Source organism: Narcine bancroftii, chromosome 9, assembly GCF_036971445.1.
Source record: "Narcine bancroftii isolate sNarBan1 chromosome 9, sNarBan1.hap1, whole genome shotgun sequence".
Classification (NCBI taxonomy): domain Eukaryota; kingdom Metazoa; phylum Chordata; class Chondrichthyes; order Torpediniformes; family Narcinidae; genus Narcine; species Narcine bancroftii.
Window position 1 is genome coordinate 34080591 of NC_091477.1, and position 21275 is coordinate 34101865.

The following is a 21275-nucleotide window of genomic DNA, read 5'->3' on the forward strand; positions in this document are numbered from 1 at the left end:
CCCTCTTTCCCCCCCGTCCCCTCTTTCCCCCCCGTCCCCTCTTTCCCCCCCGTCCCCTCTTTCCCCCCCGTCCCCTCTTTCCCCCCCGTCCCCTCTTTCCCCCCCGTCCCCTCTTTCCCCCCCGTCCCCTCTTTCCCCCCCGTCCCCTCTTTCCCCCCCGTCCCCTCTTTCCCCCCCGTCCCCTCTTTCCCCCCCGTCCCCTCTTTCCCCCCCGTCCCCTCTTCCCCCCCGTCCCCTCTTCCCCCCCGTCCCCTCTTTCCCCCCCGTCCCCTCTTTCCCCCCCGTCCCCTCTTTCCCCCCCGTCCCCTCTTTCCCCCCCGTCCCCTCTTTCCCCCCCGTCCCCTCTTTCCCCCCCGTCCCCTCTTTCCCCCCCGTCCCCTCTTTCCCCCCCGTCCCCTCTTTCCCCCCCGTCCCCTCTTTCCCCCCCGTCCCCTCTTTCCCCCCCGTCCCCTCTTTCCCCCCCGTCCCCTCTTTCCCCCCCGTCCCCTCTTTCCCCCCCGTCCCCTCTTTCCCCCCCGTCCCCTCTTTCCCCCCCGTCCCCTCTTTCCCCCCCGTCCCCTCTTTCCCCCCCGTCCCCTCTTTCCCCCCCGTCCCCTCTTTCCCCCCCGTCCCCTCTTTCCCCCCCGTCCCCTCTTTCCCCCCCGTCCCCTCTTTCCCCCCCGTCCCCTCTTTCCCCCCCGTCCCCTCTTTCCCCCCCGTCCCCTCTTTCCCCCCCGTCCCCTCTTTCCCCCCCGTCCCCTCTTTCCCCCCCGTCCCCTCTTTCCCCCCCGTCCCCTCTTTCCCCCCCGTCCCCTCTTTCCCCCCCGTCCCCTCTTTCCCCCCCGTCCCCTCTTTCCCCCCCGTCCCCTCTTTCCCCCCCGTCCCCTCTTTCCCCCCCGTCCCCTCTTTCCCCCCCGTCCCCTCTTTCCCCCCCGTCCCCTCTTTCCCCCCCGTCCCCTCTTTCCCCCCCGTCCCCTCTTTCCCCCCCGTCCCCTCTTTCCCCCCCGTCCCCTCTTTCCCCCCCGTCCCCTCTTTCCCCCCCGTCCCCTCTTTCCCCCCCGTCCCCTCTTTCCCCCCCGTCCCCTCTTTCCCCCCCGTCCCCTCTTTCCCCCCCGTCCCCTCTTTCCCCCCCGTCCCCTCTTTCCCCCCCGTCCCCTCTTTCCCCCCCGTCCCCTCTTTCCCCCCCGTCCCCTCTTTCCCCCCCGTCCCCTCTTTCCCCCCCGTCCCCTCTTTCCCCCCCGTCCCCTCTTTCCCCCCCGTCCCCTCTTTCCCCCCCGTCCCCTCTTTCCCCCCCGTCCCCTCTTTCCCCCCCGTCCCCTCTTTCCCCCCCGTCCCCTCTTTCCCCCCCGTCCCCTCTTTCCCCCCCGTCCCCTCTTTCCCCCCCGTCCCCTCTTTCCCCCCCGTCCCCTCTTTCCCCCCCGTCCCCTCTTTCCCCCCCGTCCCCTCTTTCCCCCCCGTCCCCTCTTTCCCCCCGTCCCCTCTTTCCCCCCCGTCCCCTCTTTCCCCCCCGTCCCCTCTTTCCCCCCCGTCCCCTCTTTCCCCCCCGTCCCCTCTTTCCCCCCGTCCCCTCTTTCCCCCCGTCCCCTCTTTCCCCCCGTCCCCTCTTTCCCCCCGTCCCCTCTTTCCCCCCGTCCCCTCTTTCCCCCCGTCCCCTCTTTCCCCCCCGTCCCCTCTTTCCCCCCCGTCCCCTCTTTCCCCCCCGTCCCCTCTTTCCCCCCCGTCCCCTCTTTCCCCCCCGTCCCCTCTTTCCCCCCCGTCCCCTCTTTCCCCCCCGTCCCCTCTTTCCCCCCCGTCCCCTCTTTCCCCCCCGTCCCCTCTTTCCCCCCCGTCCCCTCTTTCCCCCCCGTCCCCTCTTTCCCCCCCGTCCCCTCTTTCCCCCCCGTCCCCTCTTTCCCCCCGTCCCCTCTTTCCCCCCGTCCCCTCTTTCCCCCCGTCCCCTCTTTCCCCCCCGTCCCCTCTTTCCCCCCGTCCCCTCTTTCCCCCCGTCCCCTCTTTCCCCCCGTCCCCTCTTTCCCCCCGTCCCCTCTTTCCCCCCCGTCCCCTCTTTCCCCCCGTCCCCTCTTTCCCCCCGTCCCCTCTTTCCCCCCGTCCCCTCTTTCCCCCCGTCCCCTCTTTCCCCCCGTCCCCTCTTTCCCCCCGTCCCCTCTTTCCCCCCGTCCCCTCTTTCCCCCCGTCCCCTCTTTCCCCCCGTCCCCTCTTTCCCCCCGTCCCCTCTTTCCCCCCGTCCCCTCTTTCCCCCCGTCCCCTCTTTCCCCCCGTCCCCTCTTTCCCCCCGTCTCCTCTTTCCCCCCGTCCCCTCTTTCCCCCGTCCCCTCTTTCCCCCCGTCCCCTCTTTCCCCCCGTCCCCTCTTTCCCCCCGTCCCCTCTTTCCCCCCGTCCCCTCTTTCCCCCGTCCCCTCTTTCCCCCCGTCCCCTCTTTCCCCCGTCCCCTCTTTCCCCCGTCCCCTCTTTCCCCCGTCCCCTCTTTCCCCCGTCCCCTCTTTCCCCCGTCCCCTCTTTCCCCCCGTCCCCTCTTTCCCCCCGTCCCCTCTTTCCCCCCGTCCCCTCTTTCCCCCCGTCCCCTCTTTCCCCCCGTCCCCTCTTTCCCCCCGTCCCCTCTTTCCCCCCGTCCCCTCTTTCCCCCCCGTCCCCTCTTTCCCCCCCGTCCCCTCTTTCCCCCCGTCCCCTCTTTCCCCCCGTCCCCTCTTTCCCCCGTCCCCTCTTTCCCCCCGTCCCCTCTTTCCCCCCGTCCCCTCTTTCCCCCCGTCCCCTCTTTCCCCCCGTCCCCTCTTTCCCCCCGTCCCCTCTTTCCCCCCGTCCCCTCTTTCCCCCCGTCCCCTCTTTCCCCCCGTCCCCTCTTTCCCCGTCCCCTCTTTCCCCCCCGTCCCCTCTTTCCCCCCCGTCCCCTCTTTCCCCCCCGTCCCCTCTTTCCCCCCCGTCCCCTCTTTCCCCCCCGTCCCCTCTTTCCCCCCCGTCCCCTCTTTCCCCCCCGTCCCCTCTTTCCCCCCCGTCCCCTCTTTCCCCCCCGTCCCCTCTTTCCCCCCCGTCCCCTCTTTCCCCCCCGTCCCCTCTTTCCCCCCCGTCCCCTCTTTCCCCCCTCGAAGGACAGCTCCATCTTTATGTCTTCTGACATCCCCATCCTTGATAGTACTATCCTCTCTCTTCTCAAAAGTCCTACAGATGGCCCTGTCTACTCTCCCAGCCATACCACTCTATAACTAGTTTCCACCCCTCCAGAACCAAACAATCGCGGTCTCATTTCACCCCTCCCCCACTACAGCACCACAGTCAGCTGCAAAATATATCTATCTCTCAACAAATGTACAGGTAACCATATAAAGCAAGAAGCTGCTGATGGTGGAATTTTGAGAGCACTGAGAAGCTAGAGAAACTCAGTGAGTCATGCACTGACATAGGGATAAATAAACAGTGCTACAGGTTGGGAACCTTTCTCGATATTGTCTTGTGAAAGGGTCCAGATCTGAAGTCGACTGCCCACGTGTCTCTGATAATGCTGTCTGATCAGCTGAGTCGCACCAACTATTCTTCAGGCAACATTAATTCCTCTTCCCCCTACCCCCCCTGTCACCCTACTAACGACCCTATGTCTTTATCCTCCTGCACCTTCTCCACCCGACAAATAACACTGCCTCAAGTTTTTCATTCTGTGTAGAAAGTTGACAGAAACCTGTAAATATAGTGTATTTAGATTTGTAATAGGCACTTGAAGAGGTGCCATTCACGAAGTTGTTGCATAAATCAAGGACCCAAGGTATTGGTGGAAATGTGTTAGTAGAGATTGAAAACTGGATGCCACAAGGAAAAAAATAATTGCAATAAGGTTTTGGATAACCAAAAACAAAAGATATGCAAAGATTTACCAAGCAAATTCCTGGGATGAAGGACTTATCATGTCAAATGATTCAAGGCATTTTATTTCTGTGTTCCTCGGAATTTTAAAGAATGAGGAGTGACATTTACTTAAACTCAAAATCCTAATGGAGCGTGACAGGGTAGGTAGTGAGATGCCATAATTAGTGGCAAAATTACAAATAAGGATATGGCGGATCAATTAAAAACTGAAGCAATTTCTTCTCTGAGGCGAGTCAATGTCTATTTCTTTGAGGGTGTCAGAGTTCCTATCACTAGATGTATTTAAGGCTCAGATGGATAAACATTTAAAAGATCAATGAATTGACGGTTATGGAGAACTGGCATAGAAGAGTTGAAGCTGGTATAGACGAGACATCGTATTGAAAGGCCGGCCAGGCTTGAGCTTGGTGACCTCCTCCAGTTCCGATTTCTTGGTGTTGTCATTCAGCTTGTAGTTTCTGGAAGTATTTCTGCCAGGCACAAACTATTTGTTCACTTTCTCTTTTTGCCTTTCCCTCTCCCCAACATTCACTGAAAAATGTGACACTGAAATCCTCCAGCAGGCAACCTCAAACATACTTTACTTTCCCTACTTTATACACTATCCTCTTCCCCACCAGTTCAGTGACCTTTTTGTTGATATACAAGTGTAGAAGCAGCAGCAATAGAAAAAATAATCAGACTGAAGTGGTTTTTTAAAATGTATTTCCCCTTTTCCCCTTTCATCTCATACATCCCAAGAAAATTTAATATTTCTCTTTGAGGTCTGCCTTAATATTGATTTGTTCTCTCACTGAAGAATATTGATGAAAAGTTTTCATGTCAGTCTTTAAATCCTTCTAGGTATAGGACCCACTTGGATTGATGTGAACAAGCATAGTTTATTGGATCAACCGCTTATCAGATCTTTTGTAAAATTTTTGAAATGTTGTTTTACTATAGTTGAGATTCAGCACTGAATTTGATATATTTTGCAAGATGGCAGCCGTTTATTTTTTTTAAATTACATTGGGCCTTTTTTTTTAAATATTATTATTTTCTCAGCTCTATTTCTTAACTGACAATTGAATAGACTAGATATGCTGTTTTGCCCATTATTTTTGATGGATTTTCTGTTTATTACTCTGAAGCCATTTGTTGCTTTATTGATTTATCTAGTTTTACATTACACTGGTGTTTTAGATTTAGGAGTGATAAATTTGTTGGGCAGAATGAAGTCTTCTTAGGTGCCATATTTATTACATCTGTACATAAATGATAATGAGGTTACTGTCATGCACATATGCACTGAAATTCTTTCATGTTGCAGCCAGGCAGTTACTTCAAAAGGAAAAAAAAACTACCTGATTATATTGACATAGTTTGGACCTGATTCCCACAATCAAGTTCAAGCTTCTTGTCATATGAAATAAAAATGTAGTGATATAGAGGTTCTTTTGTGAGCAGATCAATTAGACAGCTCAAACAAAGTACAATAAGTAAGACACAGTACACAGGTAACAGATGGAGAACAGTTGGTACTGAGTTAAAGCAGCATAATTTTAATATTTTGAATTTGGTATTTTCATTGGTACATATTAAAAAGTTAATAAATACAAAAGATAGATGATAATTTTTCAGAATTAGCAAACAAATATTTAAAAAACAAATGTTACAGTAGTGCAGAGCAGTCCATGATTGGTGTAAAAAGGAAATGTTAAAGAGCCTGATAATAGTTGGAAAGAAACTGTTCTTGAACCTAGAGGTGCTGTCTTTAGGCTTCTGTTCTTTCTACCCAAAGGTAGTAGTGATGGGGATCCTTTATAATATTGGAATGCTTCTTGAGGCAGTACCTCACACAAATGTTTTCAGTGGATGGGAGGTAGGACTCTGTGAGGGACCTGGCTATGTTTGCTACCTTCTGCAGCCTTCTCCATTCCTCAAATTACCAAACTTGGCAGTGATGCAACTAGTCATTTTACTTTCCACAGTGCATCTGTAAAAGTTTGATAGCATTCAAAGATATGTCAAATCTCCTCAGACTTGTGGTTTCCCATCTCAGACATACCATCACTTTAGCAATTTCTGTTTTGCTGGAGTAGGACTTTGAATCCCAGGGAGGAAATATTTCTATAGGAGTTGCATTTTGAGTGTTCTTATCAATTCATAGTTTAATATATTTTTTAACTGAGGACTATATAATCTACATGGCACAAGTGCTTCATGAAAACACATATCTCTGATGCCCCAAACCATTTGTTAATACTTGTTATGTAGCTAAATACACAAAAATACTGATCATATGATCTTTGAATTAAATATTGGGTTTCTGATTGTTTATATAAATTTTTCAAACAGCAATCTCATTTATCCTTAGAATCAAAATTTATTGTCATGAACATGTCACAAAATCCATTTTTTTTGGCAGCATCACAGTGCAAACATTTATACCAAATAAATTAAATAGTGCAAGAAAAAGTCAAAATAAGGCAGTGTCTTTGGTTCATTGTTCATTCAGGAATCTGATGGCAGTGGGAAAGAAACTGTCCTTGTGCCATCTTCAGGCTCTGTACCTTTTTCCCAATGGTAGCAGAGTGAAGAGGGCATGGCCTAGTTGGTGGGGGTCCTTGAGGATAGAAGCTGAGGATAGAAGCCGTTTTCTTAAGACACCATCTCTTGTAGATGTACTCAATGAAACGAAGGCTGGTGCCTGTAATGTTGCAGGCCAAGTTAACAACCCTCTGGAGTTTTTTCTTGTCCTAAGCATTGGCACCTTCGTACCAGACAGTGATGCAACTAGCCAGAATGCTTTCCATTATACTCCTGTAGATGTTTTCAAGAGTCTTTGGTGACATACCAAATCTCCTCAATCTTCCAAAATATAGTCACTGGTGAGCCTTCTTCATGTTTGCATCTATGTGGAGGCTCCAGAACTGATCCTCAGAGAGGTTGACACCCAGGAATTTGATGTTCTTGACCCTCTCCAATGCTGAGCCCTCAATGAGGTCTGGTTTGTGTTCTCCTGACTTCCTTCTGAAGTCCACAAATATCTCCTTGGTTTTGATAATGTTGAGTACAAGGTTTTTGGGTTGACACCACTCAACTAGCTGATCTATCTCTATCTTGCATGTTTCCTCATTGCCGTTTGTGATTCTCCCAACAACTATGGTGTCATCTTTTACTTTTATGTACTGAGTCAGTTCATTTCGTTGTCTTCTTGTTTATTTTTATTAAGTGACGACGTTGTTTAACGGGTTTAATGTATCTTATAGATTGAACTTTGAATAAATGGGAAGGGGGGAGAGGGATGGAGGGAAGGGAGGGGAGAAAAAGGGGAGAAAATGACACTATATATTCAAGAGAAAAATGTCTATGTATTTTGGTCAGTATGGTTTTTAGTGTGAAAAATTTTAAAAAAACTATGGTGTCATCAGCAAATTTGTAGATAGGATTGGAATTGTACCTAGCCACACAGTCATGGGTATATAGTGAGTAGAATAGTAGGCTAAGTTCTTGAAGTGTGCCTGTGTTGATTGTCAGTGAGGAGGAGACGTTGTTTGCAATTCATTATGACTGTCCTGTTGCTTCCCTCTGAGATTGGAAATGACTGGGAAATTATTTTGTCAAAAAATAGACCATTACCATTTGAATGAGTTTGTTAATTTGTGCTGAATTAGTGTATTTTATCTTGGTGCCAGTCATGTCAATTATAAACTAAGCCCGTCTAAATTTGCGTATAATTCTCAAAGCCAAGTGGGTGTAATTTTAAGATTGTGGGTAGAATCAGAGATACTAGGACAGCTTTACTAATTAAACATCTGACCCTAACTAATTATTTACTGAAAGTATGCTCTGATGTGTTCGGATTTTCAGTGACTTTATAAAGAAGTCTATTTGAAGAGGTACTTGCTGAAGATGGGGCCTCGTCGAAAAATTATCAAAACAAGCTCATGCTTGAATAAAAGAGAAGAAGGTGTGAAGGAAGACGAGCCAAAAGATTACATGAACCATTTTTCACACGAAGTGCTGTGTCATATATTCAGGTATGTGTAGAGAAGAAATTCTTACTATTTGTGTGGCAAGAGGAAACCATTTAATTTGATGTTTGTCTCTGCTTCCTAATGAATACCACTTCCAACTAACCAGTCGAGTATGCTCATCAATTTCTCCACCAAGCATGCCATCAAGCAGTGAAGCTTCAGAATCTCCTTTTTGTAAACAAACTCAATGCTGACCAGTTATTCTCCAAATGGATTAGATGTCGACATAAGTTTAAAAGGTCCATTCCTTTGCACTGGATTACGACACATTCTTATTGGAGTCATAGAAACACCATGGAAATGGGCTTTTCAGCCCAACATGTCCTTGCTGACCAAGGTATCTTGCTGAGTAATACTATTTGTCCTTTATCTTTCTAAACAATTCCTCAGAATCAATGTTTATTGTCATAAACAAGTCATGAAATTTGGTATGTTGCAGTCGCATCATAGTGAAAACGTTAAAATTAGGACTTTGCAACTGCTGATGAGACAGCATTTAGATTATAGTGTGGATTTCTGGTTGTTCTAGTGTGAGAAGGATGCCATTCCACTGGACATACAGGCATTGCAGAGAGGATTCACCACTTCATTGATGGGGAGAGTGGATAAATCGAGTTGTTATCCCTCCAGTGAAGGAGACTGAGCAGTAATCTGATAGATGTACAGCAAAACCCCTGGTATCCGGCACCTATGAAGATTGATAGATCCTGGATAAGTGTATTTTCCGGTTGCTTGAGACTTACTCTTACAATGCCTAACTAATATTCCTGCATTAAGAATAAACAGTTTAAAGACAAAATATATAAACCTTAAAGCATTTCACTTTATATTCAGTCACATTCTTTGAAAACATTTAACCATTTCTGCTTCTGCAGGTTCCCCCCCGTCCACAGAGCTGCCCGAAAGACAAACAATAAATTAACCCCCCAACCCTCGCAAGTTTACAGATAAAACCTCTGACCTGGATGACTCTTGCTGAGCAGGGTTAAGGAAATACATGAAGAGAATCACCTCAACAGCAAGCAGCATCAACCAGCTAGCTCTTCATTCTGAGCAACGCCATTGCTATTTCTCACAACTTATTTAAACAGCGGCTGTGAGCAAAGCACAACCAAGGCAATCTGCTGGCTGAATATTTCCTCCCATCTTCAAATGTTTCTGTGTAACTTCTGAGAACATTAACCTTTACAATTTTAAACTTGCGTATTTTTCTTTTTAAATTATTTTTATTGAGTTTAACGTGGTAATACCATGTATTGATAAAGCAAAGCAATATAATATATAAATATCATAATTAAAATAAATGCACAATACAAGAAATTTTAAATTTAATTCATAATTGTTAAATGTAATTATTAAAATGATTATGTGCATAGATCAGTTAAATAATATTATACCAAACCTCATTTTTTTAGATTCTATATCATAATTAAACCTGATAAATTCATTTATCTAGGAAAAGAAACCTAAAACAAATACTAATCTAACCCCTCCCTCTAATCAAGTTTACAGGAAAAATACAAAGATGGATCAAGTCGCGACCTCCAGAAGATAGGAGGACCAGCACCTAAAACTGCCAATTATAATTGTATTCTATAAATGGATCCCATATCGTGTTCAAACCGAAACTTTTTATCTTTAATATTGTATCTAATTTTCTCTATAAACTTAGATATGTCATTACATCGTGTAACCTCTGTGCATGAGTTGGAGAGGGTTCATCTTTCCATTTTATAAAAACTGCTCATGTGGCTATCAATGTGCTAAAATAACCTTTTTTTCAGATAAGGATTGGTATTCCACACATTAGTTTGATCAATGATTCTTCATTTTGTGCAAGACACTGTTTATTACAATTTAAAGTGGTACACAGAATACACATGTTGAAACTCAAATGATCCCGTTTCTATGCAGATATTGATTCTGTGAAAAGTAAAATTTTTGAAGCCTCACTGATTCATATGTTTTGGAAGATAAATTAGGAAGATATTGGGAGAATATTTTTTCATTCTTTATCAATGATTTTTAAGATTAAATTAGATCCATGCTCTTTAATTGCCCTGTTTAGTTTCTCGTGCGAACTGGATATACTTTTATCGGCATCTCAAGAGAAGGTTTTAGCTTTTAGTATGTTGATAACTTACATTTTTTTTTACCTTAACTCGAAATGTGCATGGTTTCATAACTCCATAGGAATTGGGCCATTGACAATTTTTCTCAAGCAAAATATTTCAGAACAATCTCAACCTTCCCTTCCCACTCACATACCACCTTAAGCAATCCCTTATTAATCACAGAGCACTTATGACATAGGGATTACTTAAAGTGGAATGCAGTGGGCTAAATGGCCCAGTTCTGAGCTGGTCAACACAAGGACCATCAGATTTGGCTGTTCCATTTATAATGCTAACCTGTTGTCTTTCATCTAATCCAGTGGTTTTCAAACTTTATCTTTCCACTCGCATACCACTTTAAGTAATCCCTATGCTATATGAGTGAGAAGGGAAAGTTGAGAACCACTGCTCTAGACTCGATGTTACTAAAATATTTTGCTTGAGAAAAATTGTCAATGGTCCATTTCCTCTGGAGTTATGAAACTGCACGTAATGAATCAATTCAGTACAATTAAAACAGTTGCTTTCAAACATTTTCTTTCCACTCACATACCACTTTACGCAATCCCTTACTAATCACAGAGCATTTATGGCATAGGGAATACCTAAAGTGGTATGTAAGTGGAAAGAAAAAGTTTGAAAACTACTGATTTAAAATAATCATTCCAGAATAAAATGCAAAAGATTCTTTTCTCTGTGGCAAATCAGCAACATGATCCCAAATCACCAGTTCCCTTCCAATCTCACCTTCTGACAAGTGAGGATCTTATTGACTTCTCTGCATTAACATTAAATCATTCTGTTGTCTCTGCTTTATTCCTTATCCCACAAAGTCAAAATCCTAGTTGATTCCTACCCCAGCACTGAATTTGAACCTTTCCACAAATTTTTATTCTTTGAACTTTTGTCACTTTCACCCACCTCACACACTTTTGACTGCATTTGTCTTAAATCACTGACAATTCAGCTTCATTTGGCTTTCTCATTAGTTAATACTGTTAACAGATGTCTTCAGATTCTGTCTGTAAATTTGCTGCTGTTGCACTATTGCCAAAAACTAAAGGTCAGAAAGAGGATAACTTTGTTACTTCTGCAAAAAATATTCTTTTGTTGACCTGTCCATGTGTAATGTTCAATTCTGGATTTTCCATCAATATCCCATATTTCATTCTACATCATTTTATCAGCATTCTCTCTCATTCTTAAAATGCCATGCATAGCCTTGTCTGCTTTCCAGGAAAAAACTATCAATGCTCATAAGTATTAGTTGAGCATTCCAGTTTTTTTTTTCTAGGTATCTTCCCCTTCAAGATATCATGTGTATGGAATGCTTGTCCCGGAAGTTGAAGGAGGCAGTTACAGTGTACTTGCGAGTGGTGAAGGTTGTTGACCTTTGTGCTGGGTGCTGGTGGGAGTATATGCCGTCAGGTAGGTGGAAATAAATTGCTGGTTTATGCATTACAATGGTGTTAATATTTGATTTTAATAGTATAGAGTATGAATTATGGTATTTTGCAACTAAAACATTTTTATGAACCTCTAAAGGTAAAACAAAATGCTTTTAAAAGAGCATGTAGCATTTCTAGAAAAGCATATGGCTAGCATTTCAGGTAGATGGAAAAACTCCAAACACTGATTACAGTTGTAGCATATTTCCTCCTAATTTCTCCCTCCTGTTCTCCAGGGTTCCAACTATTTTCTCAGGGAAACAGTAACTGCTTATACCATTTCTAATTTAATATTCTCTATTTTGTAGCCACACTGTGGTCTAATCTTCCTTTGGGAAATCAAATGCAGATTATGTGATGGCTATCCTTGCAATTTATCCTTTCTTGCTTTCGAGTTGCTTGCCACTTTCATGCTCCTTCTGTTTTGATCACAGTCTTAGTATACAGTAAATTAAGGAACTTTAAGGGCATTGATGTATACAGGAATCTTAGGATGCAAGTCCACAGCTCTCTGAAAGTGGCCACACAAGTAGACAAGGTGGTAAAGAAAGCATACTGCATACATAAAGCCTTCATGGGTGTGGACACTTAAAATACGAGACTTGGCAAGTCATGTTGAACTTCAGTTAGGCCATGTTTTGAGTATTGTGTGCAGTTCTGGATGCCACTTTGCAGGAAAGATGTAGATTTGGAGTGGGTGCAGAAGAGATTCACTGGACTATTGCTTGAATTCGAGAATATCAGGATGGGTTACATTGATTACTCCTTATATATTGATGTATGGCTGTGAATCATGGACCATCACAAATGTAATGGAAATGAATCAGTGTAGCAGAGATGTGATTTCTCAGAAGAATGCATATATCATATGGACAGGATAAGAAATAGAAGTTCTACAAAGAATAAAAACAAAATGTACATTACTTAAAAGAATCAGAAAACAGCAATCAAAATTCTTTGGACACATCATGCGAAGAGATACAGGTACTCCCCAACATGCGTCCATGTTCCATTCTGGATGACTATTCGTATTTTGGAATGGATGTATGTCGGAATTGCCCTACCTGTAATACCGAAGAGTAAAACGATTGATTTCCTTCCATTCTCTATCCGAATTCTTCTCATTGTTTCTGCTGCGGACCCTGAGCACCCTGTGGACTCTACTCTAAGTGGGGGAGTACTTGTACATTTGAACATTTAGTTACAGCTGGAAAGCTGGAAGGAAAAAGAAGCAGAGGAAGACAGAAAATGAAAATGATTGATGGATTAACATCATGGTTAGAAACAGGGGAGGCAACTAAAAATCAGAGACCGTGATGAATGGAGAGACATGATCACCCACACTGAATGGTAAGGCACTTGAACAAAAGAAGGATGGGTTGGATTGTTTTCTCTGGTGCATCAGAGGTGAGGAATGACATAATGGAAATGTATAAAAGTATGAGAGGCATAGATAAGTTTGAAATTCTTAACAGTGGAAATGTCAAACATTAGTGAACATAGATTTAAGGTGAAAGGTTAAAAGTTTAAAGATATTGAACAACACAAATGTTTTTTTTTACACAGACTAGTAGGTTCATTGAATGTGCTGCCAGGGGAGGTGGTGAAAGCAAATAATAGGCGGGCATAAGGACAGACTGGGGAGGGAAGGATATTGGCTGACTTTAGAGTGCAGAATTCCTATTAATGTATCATATGCCATGAGGTTCTGAATAATATTCAGGTGAAACACCGGATGTTCCAGTAGTTCGTTGAGCATGATTAATGTTATATTTAATATTCATAGTTTTGAATATATGCAAATGAAATATAAACTGATTCTGTGTATTCAATACTAGGATTCATTGATGCCAGTTTTTTAACATTGTTAAAGAAAATGCCTGATTTAGAACAACTGTACGGGTTGCATCCTCGGCACTTAGAACGACGAAGAGTAAGGGGGCACGATGCATTCAGCATTCCAGGTGTACTTGAAGCTTTACAGGCCTGCCCTAATCTTATAGTAAGTAAAATTAAACTTCAGTAACCAGTATCATTCAGAATAAGGTCAGAAGTTAGAGAATGCTGGCTTTTTGTTGCATAGAATTCAGTTCCATTCACAACTCTTCAATGTTGCATCTGAGCCCAAAGACAGAACACACAAAAAGCACTCGGGAAAGGTTGATAGGTCACTTGTATCACAGGGAGCACAGAAATGCTAGCCTGTGGCAGTCTCTCACAAGGCATATTTTAACCATCTCTCCTGCATATTCAAAAGCATTATCATTGCTGAACTCTCACAAAATCAATATACTGGTATGAGAGGTGTGATAGCAAGGAATTTAATTGGACATGCAGAGACTGTTAGCCTCAACAAATAACTCAACTTGCTATTGGGTTGAAATTTTTAGATCACTTTACCCATCAGCAATTTGGAATACCTCCTACAGAAGGACCAGGAGTCTTTTACATCTTGAGGGCAAAAAGATTGAACATTAAATACTGAATATATTTTATTTGCTTCTGTGTGAATCATTTTCCAAGAGTATGCTTTCAGTATGATGATCACTTTTCATTTTACTGGAGGAGCAGACCAAAATATGACAGCTAGAATTCAAAGTAAAACAGATGGCAACCTTAAAAAAAAAACTTGTTTGACTGTTACTTGTTTGAGCTGTTCTGAGCTGAACCTTTGTTTGATATATTTTAAATAAAGGTGCAATTATTTTGCAATTACAGTAGCCAATAGTGGAAAGCAGCAATTTTTTTTTCCAAGTAAGTACCATTGGAATAGTTAAATAAGAAAAAAAAATTTGCTTGCAGAAAGTCCTGAATGAATTTCTAAAAAAAATTGTTGACTTTGTCTGAACTGTATAATGTGCTATCAAATGTTTTAGGATTATGATAGTCAAGGCCCATATAAAACCATGAAGGTTTAGGCAATTAATTATGATGCAATATTTTTGTTTCATCCATACTATTCATAATTTTGTTTTGACTTTGATAGGGTGTAGAAACTTCCCATTTAGAATTAGTAGAAGCTATCTGGAATTACATGCCACAGGTCCACATCTTGGGAAAATTTCGAAATCGTAATGGTGCTTTCCCAGTCCCTGCAGAAAACAAATTAACAATTCCAGTAGGAGTGAAGATACAAACTCTTCATCTAGTTGGTAAGCCCTTTCTCCTGGTTTGCAGTGTGAAGAAATGAAGTTTTTTTATTTAAAAATCTGTTAGTTAAAGATCCCAGTATACATGAATTAATTTATTAATCTACTTTTCTTTTAGGAGTAAATGTTCCAGAAATTCCTTGTATCCCAATGTTAAGAAACTTGTATCTGCAGTGGATCCGACTAATCAAACCTCAGCCTTTTAAAGACTTTCTCTGTGTCAGTTTACGCACTTTTGTTATGAGGAATTGTGCAGGTACAAAGGAAGAATAATTTGAATGTCTTTTCTGTAATTTTTTTTAAGTAGCAGAAAAAGTACTCCTATGAACTATTACAAAAAATAGTGCTAAGGCTTAATTTGTTCAGAAGATACGTTTTAAATTAAAATAAATCCATGTGTTTGTATTTTATAGGTCCCACTAATTCCTTAAAGTATGTTCCACTGGTGACTGGGTTAGCTTCAGCCAGGAATTTAGAACATTTGGAACTGGTTCGAGTACCTTTTCTTGGAGGATTGATTCAACATGTAGTTGAGGATAGCTCAAGATCAGGTACTGGCTTGTCATTATACATGTGTTAAAATGGTTGTGGTTTCCTCAAAAAAAAAGTCTTTGTGCTTAAAAAAATATATATATATAATTAGCTGTGAATAAACAAGGGAAAAAAGGCTCTTTAGTTAAAAGCTTGGGAATTCTACTAATAACAGATTGAGATGTATTAGTGTTGCTTTCAATTTGAAAGAGAAAAAATCTGGAAGTCATGGACATATTTTGGGAATGTTTACCAGGCTCTTCAAAGGAGGGAGGGAAGGGTGGGGTGGGGGGGGGGGGGGGGGGGAAGGGGAGAAAATGACACTGTGTATATTCAAGAGGGAAATGTTTGTGTGTATTTTGGTCAGTATGGTTCATAGTGTAAAAATTTTTTAAAAACATGTCCATTGTTAGAAAATCTCATGTGATAAATTGCTCAACCTGCTTATTCAGGGTTTTTAAAAAAGGTTTGAGGTAGTAAAATTGGCAAGGTCTGGAAAAGGTACTGCAATATATTCATCTTTACACAGTTGACCTTGCCAATTAGAATGATTGTTAAGTTCTTCCACCTACTTAAGTCTTGTTCAATTTTACTAAGTAGTGGGAGGTAATTGAGTTGCACAAATTCTGGAGATCATCATCCACTATTATTCCAAGGTATCTGATGCCACCTGAGGGCCATTTGAATGGACTTGTTTGCTGATCAAAATTTGTTAGTTGGATGATTTCACTTTTTCCCTAGTTTGCCTTGTATCCTGAAATTTTATTGTAAGATTTTAATAGAATCTGTAATTAGGATTATGTTGTCTTCCATAAGATTCATTTTGTGGCTTGTCTGACCCACCATAAAACCCTTTATTTCTGGGTCTTGTCTAATTGCCTCTGCCAAGGACTCAATAGCCAAGACAAAAAGTCTTGTTGGCTCAATCTGCTCAAAGGAAATGCTGCTGAGATCTGTCCATTGGTGGCGACCTTAGCCACCAATATGGGAGAAACATTGGGAATCATTTTCAATCTTGAGGGATCTATGGACTCTTCCACACTGTTAAGAATCCTGCCATTAACCATGTATTCCATGATCAGGTTAATCCATTCAAAGTGTATCACTTCACACTTATCTAGATTGAACTCCATCTGCCACTTCTCCACCCAACCCTACATCCTGTCTCCATGCTGTTGTAACTTACCACAACGTTTTGCACTCCCAACACATCTAACCTTTTAAATAAAATTATAGAAAAATAATTTCCAAAGGACTTTTGTTCTTTGTTAAAGTTAAGTTTGGTTATTTTAATCAATGTTAATTTTTTAGTTCACAGTAAAGTTCTTTTTTGATAATCTGTAAATAAGTTATCATGTGGGATCGGCAGCTCTGAGAATTTCTGAGGGGAGAAAAGCAATTCCTCAGCAGGATGTTCTGCTCAGGTGTGATACCAAACACTTGCATAGATCTCAAAATAAGGATGTGCAAACCAAACGATGCATGAAAATGGGTTTACCCCATGAGAAAGATTTGAAAGTTCAAATGTATTATAGTTAGAAATTTTTTTTAAACAATAGAAACTTGATAATTGAACCAATGCTTATACTGCCTCAGAATTGGCCTCTGCAAACAATTGCTTTTCTTTACTCATAGGTGGTTTCAGAAATCTGCACACGATTGTATTTGGAGCATGCAAAAATGCACTCGAAGTGGACCTTGGATACCTCATTATTACTGCTGCACGAAGGTAAGTTAACGCAGTGTTTTGCCATCCCAGGGTAAATTACATGACTGGAAATACTGTGGGCTTGTTGACCTGTTACGAGCCCAGAGGATCCCAAACCCCAGCAGCAATAGATATTCACCAAGACAAATGGTTACTTAAACAAAAGTTGCTTTTAATTATCTTTAAACATGAAAACAGAATCACACTTTAACTTATCACTATTAACTAACCTAACTTAACCCCCTTCTAATTCTAAGTCCATGTGTATGTAATTTGTGTGTAAGTTTCAAAAAGTTCTTTGATTCAGTCCAATCTCACTTCTCTTTTCTCTAAGTTTACTGGTTGCAGGCAATTATTATACTGTGCACAGAATTTAACATTTATGAAGTTCACCAGGCTTTGTTGCTTAAAAGGTAAATAAATGGTTACTGCTCATGAAGGTTCTTGTCGGTTTTCAGAGAGAGATTTATTGTTCGCTGGACACCCACAACTGATTCCTTGTTTTAATCAGCCACTTCAGTGTTTTGCCAAAGAAACTTGCCCCATCAGGGTTTTCCAGAAAGAAACTTGCCCCATCAGGGTTTTCCAGATGATAACCTCTTTCTTTCAGGTCACCACAGAGTTCCTTTTTGTTTCTCTTATTTCAAATGAAACATTAGGCAGCCAGTCCTCGCCTCTTGTATGAGCCACAAGGGCTTTGACCAGGCTGACTAAGCACTCACAACCTGTCTTCCAAATGGGGTTTTTCCACAAGCTTGCCAGCTTGTTCTGTTCCAGTCCCAGCTGTTGCTGCTGACTGTAAAACTGCAGAACTAATCTCTTCCTCTCAGAGAAAAGCCTGTTTGACTCCCTCTCTGCTTGCATAACCACATGACCCTCTTAGAACAGCAACCAGCACTCCCAGACAGCCTGTGGCTCCGAATCTACTCGTCTAAGTTTTTTCATCTGTTGATTTTCAAAACAATAATCCATTAGTGAAGTCCCTTGGGAACTCTTCAAAGTTTTTGCAAATGTTCTTGGAGCCGGCCTATCTAGATTCAGCAGAGCTCCAGTATTTTAAATGAGATCTGTTTTGAAGTGTTTGTATGTGACCTGCACTGAAAAACCAGCCCCAATTTATCTCCCAAAATCATATCTATAATCTGTCACAGACTGCATTTACATTTTATGATTCCTTTTTGCTTTAGTCATCTAAAATTCCACTTCCTTAAAAAAATAGTAACTAATAGGGAGACACAGTGGAGATTGCAGATGAACTCAGCAGGTCAAGCAGCATTAGTGGGAGAAAAGGAGTGGTCAATGTTTCAAGTCTATATGAAATGTAGGAGAAAAACCAGTGTATGGAGGGCACGATTGTAGAGATGAACAAAGACCCCATATAGAATTGCTAAACCAGATAGAAGTGAAACATGATGGGCAAAGGGCAGACAATTGCCAGATGCCAGACGTGGAGAGAGGGAGGCAAGGAAAACTAAGGGGTCAGGTGAAGGAAGATGTCATACAGGATAGAGTTAGTGATTAGAAATCTAAGGCTGCCAATGAGAGAATCTGCGGAGTTGAGAATAGTGGTATAAAGAGAGAACAGATGAATTCAAAGGGGGTGAGGGGTGGAGAGCAGAGAACAGAGAAACTGTTGGGGAGATGGGGATAGAAGGGGATGGAACCAGAGAAGCGATGCGAATGGGTGAGGTAAGCTGGGATAGGAGGAGAGCAGCAGAGGCACAGAAGAAGAAAAAGGGGACTTGTTATATATTCATATATTCATATAATTTGACTGTAGACTGCCCAGAGAATGAGGTTGGTTACTCAAGTTTATAAGGCTTCACTTTTGAAGTGGAGAAAGCCCAGGATAGGCAGGTCTGTATGGGAATGGGAAAGTGAGTTGAAATGGCATGCAACCAGGAGCTAAGAATGGCCATTACAGACAGAGTGTGGATGCTCTTGTGAAATGGTCCCCAAATTTGCATCTGGTCTCACCATTGTAGAGCACCAAGTGTAGCAGATGAGACTAGAAGAGGTACATGTGGATCTTTGCCTCGTGTGGAAGGTCTATTTAGGGCTTGGATGTAGTGAAGAAGGATATATAAGAACAAGCCCATTTGTAGGGGAAACTACCAGGAGTCACAGAGGTGGGGAGGAATGAGGGGAAAAGAGAATTACAGAGAAATTGATCCCGACAGATGGCAGAAAAGGATGGGAAGAGGTATGTTCCTGGTGGCGGGGTCTAGTTGCAGCTGATGGAAATGATGTACTGAATGCAGAGGTTAGGTGAGGAGAAAAGGAACCCTCTCCTTGCTCTTTTAGCAGGATGGGGCGAAGAGTGGAACACTGAGAAACAGGAAATGTGGGAGATGACAGTATTGACCACAATAGAAGGAAAGCTGCATTGCTTGAAAAAGGAGGGAATATTTTGGATCCATCCTCCTCCCACCCCATCTCTGCACTGAATTCTCTCCTGGTCCTTCTCCAAAAACCCCACTTCATCTGGACTCTCTTCATATCGCATTCTTACCTCTTATTAAATTCATGCATTAGCAACCTTTGACTTCACTCTACCCTTCATCTTCCCTGACATGACCCCTTGTTTTTTTTTTAACCTTGCCTCCCTCTCCTTATGTCTGGCACCTGCCAGTGTCTCACCTCTACCAGGTTTACCAATACTATCCAACTCCTTCCAACCTCTCTTCTCGTTGGTTTCGCTACTACATTTAACCTATCTCAATGAAGAATTTTGGCTCAAAATTCTTTCAACTATTCTTTATCTTCCCTTGATGCCGATTGGCCTGCGGAGTCCCTCACAAATATGTTCAGGTTTGAAGAAAAAAAAAATTAAAGTAAAAATATTTTTGAGGTTATATTCACATAACAATGTTATTAACAAGTTGGAAGAGAGTTGCCATGTGAAAAGTTGCAGATGATTTTGTTTGCTGGAAGTTTCATAAGCTAATTTCCTGTTCAATTTCTTCATTTTTAAAGTAAGGAAATTAGAATTCAATTATGTTGTCACAGTAACAGGAAACATTGGATGTTCAGATGATTAGCAAAAGAAATAGGAAAATGAAAGCTCGAACTTTGTCAAATTGCAGATCAGTAGGACAAAAAGATTGGGAAAAAATACATATAAACTTGATAGTGTTGAGAAGTTCATGAAAATTCAGTATATGTAATAATATCACATTAATGCAAGGTTTAAATTGAGATTCCTTCACTGTTGTGAAGTAAAATTTAATTAGCTTTAGGATTCAGAAAATATCTATCGGTACATCATGTAATCACAGAAATCTTAATCTAATTTTATTCTTTTCCAATGTATTTTTAATGTGCTGTGAATTTATTTAATTCATTTGGAAAGTGTGTCCCATTTGTCAAACTTGTTGCTGGAAGTAATATGTTCACATTGCTTTGCATGAAAAAAGTAACTGGAAATCTTTACTGCACACTTTGCATTATGCATTCTACATTTAAGGGCCATATTAATGATTGTGAATAGATTGAAGAATCTTTCAAGTTATTAATATATTGGATAACCCAACATCAACATGTGGGAAGAGGTCGATTTACCTTGAGGCAATCTCAATATTTGCTCTTAAACTGGTGGTTCAACATCTTTTATTGCAACAGAAACTTCCTCTGGACTCGCATCTTTACCTAAAGTTGCAGTCCATCATCTTGTTGGCCTTTAGTTTTGACAAATTGACTTTCCACGCCATAAATTTAAGCTCATCCTTTATCTAACTTGCACTCTTCCTTTCACTTGTATGCCTCCAGTCCACAAATGTTATGCCGAACTATATATTCCTACCAAAAAAAAAGCTAAACCCTTCCTACTTTGTAACCCTCTATTTTTCTTTCATCCATGGGCCTAAGAATCTCTTAAATGTCCCTAATGTTTTCAGCCTTCACCACCTCCTCTGGTAAGGTATTCTCGGCACCCACAACTCTGAGTAAAATGCATACCCCTGAATTACTCCCTTAAATTTTCCTCCTTTCACTTTATACAGACATCCCCTGGTGTTTGCTATTCCTGCCCTGGAAAAAAGATGCTGGCTGTCCACCTTATCTGTGTCTCGTAGGCTATCCTATTTAGTTTTACTTATCGTTAAAACTCTCATTGTAAAATCCCCACCATAGACTGACTATGCCTCACTTCATTCTGGAGAAATTCTTTTCACCACTCTAAGTAACTTGCACAAAAGTAAATGTTCACTATTCAGTACACCTTTTAATATAATTTTAAAATGGTTTTGCACATGACGGAAAGATAACCAGTAATGTGATCCCTGGTACTTGTAACAATGACCAGGAATTATCCAAACAAATAATTGAGAGCATGAAGATGCCATCCTGAGGCACTTCTACCCGATATAATTAAGTGGAAACATTCACAGTCGCAGGATTAATTTTGAACATGGTAATTATTACATTATGGTATAAATTATTTTTGACTATTCTGGAAGAACTGCAAAAGTGCATCC

General features: G+C 42.2%; 1 protein-coding gene across 7 annotated transcripts in view; it reads left to right on the plus strand.

Moving 5' to 3' along the window:
* Positions 1–21275, plus strand: part of fbxo38 (F-box protein 38) — a 104258-nt gene that overhangs the window by 44639 nt on the left and 38344 nt on the right. For 5 of the 7 annotated variants that reach the window (XM_069898750.1, XM_069898752.1, XM_069898753.1 and 2 more), the window contains 7 exons: positions 7684–7853; positions 11259–11392; positions 13251–13414; positions 14399–14564; positions 14680–14817; positions 14975–15112; positions 16728–16821. In XM_069898750.1, coding sequence (XP_069754851.1) covers positions 7726–7853; positions 11259–11392; positions 13251–13414; positions 14399–14564; positions 14680–14817; positions 14975–15112; positions 16728–16821 — 962 coding nt within the window. In that variant the 5' untranslated portion in view covers positions 7684–7725. Of the gene's footprint in view, positions 1–7683; positions 7854–11258; positions 11393–12451; positions 12763–13250; positions 13415–14398; positions 14565–14679; positions 14818–14974; positions 15113–16727; positions 16822–21275 lie in introns of those variants that run through there. The other 2 variants (XM_069898755.1, XM_069898754.1) reach the window with 2 other exon arrangements.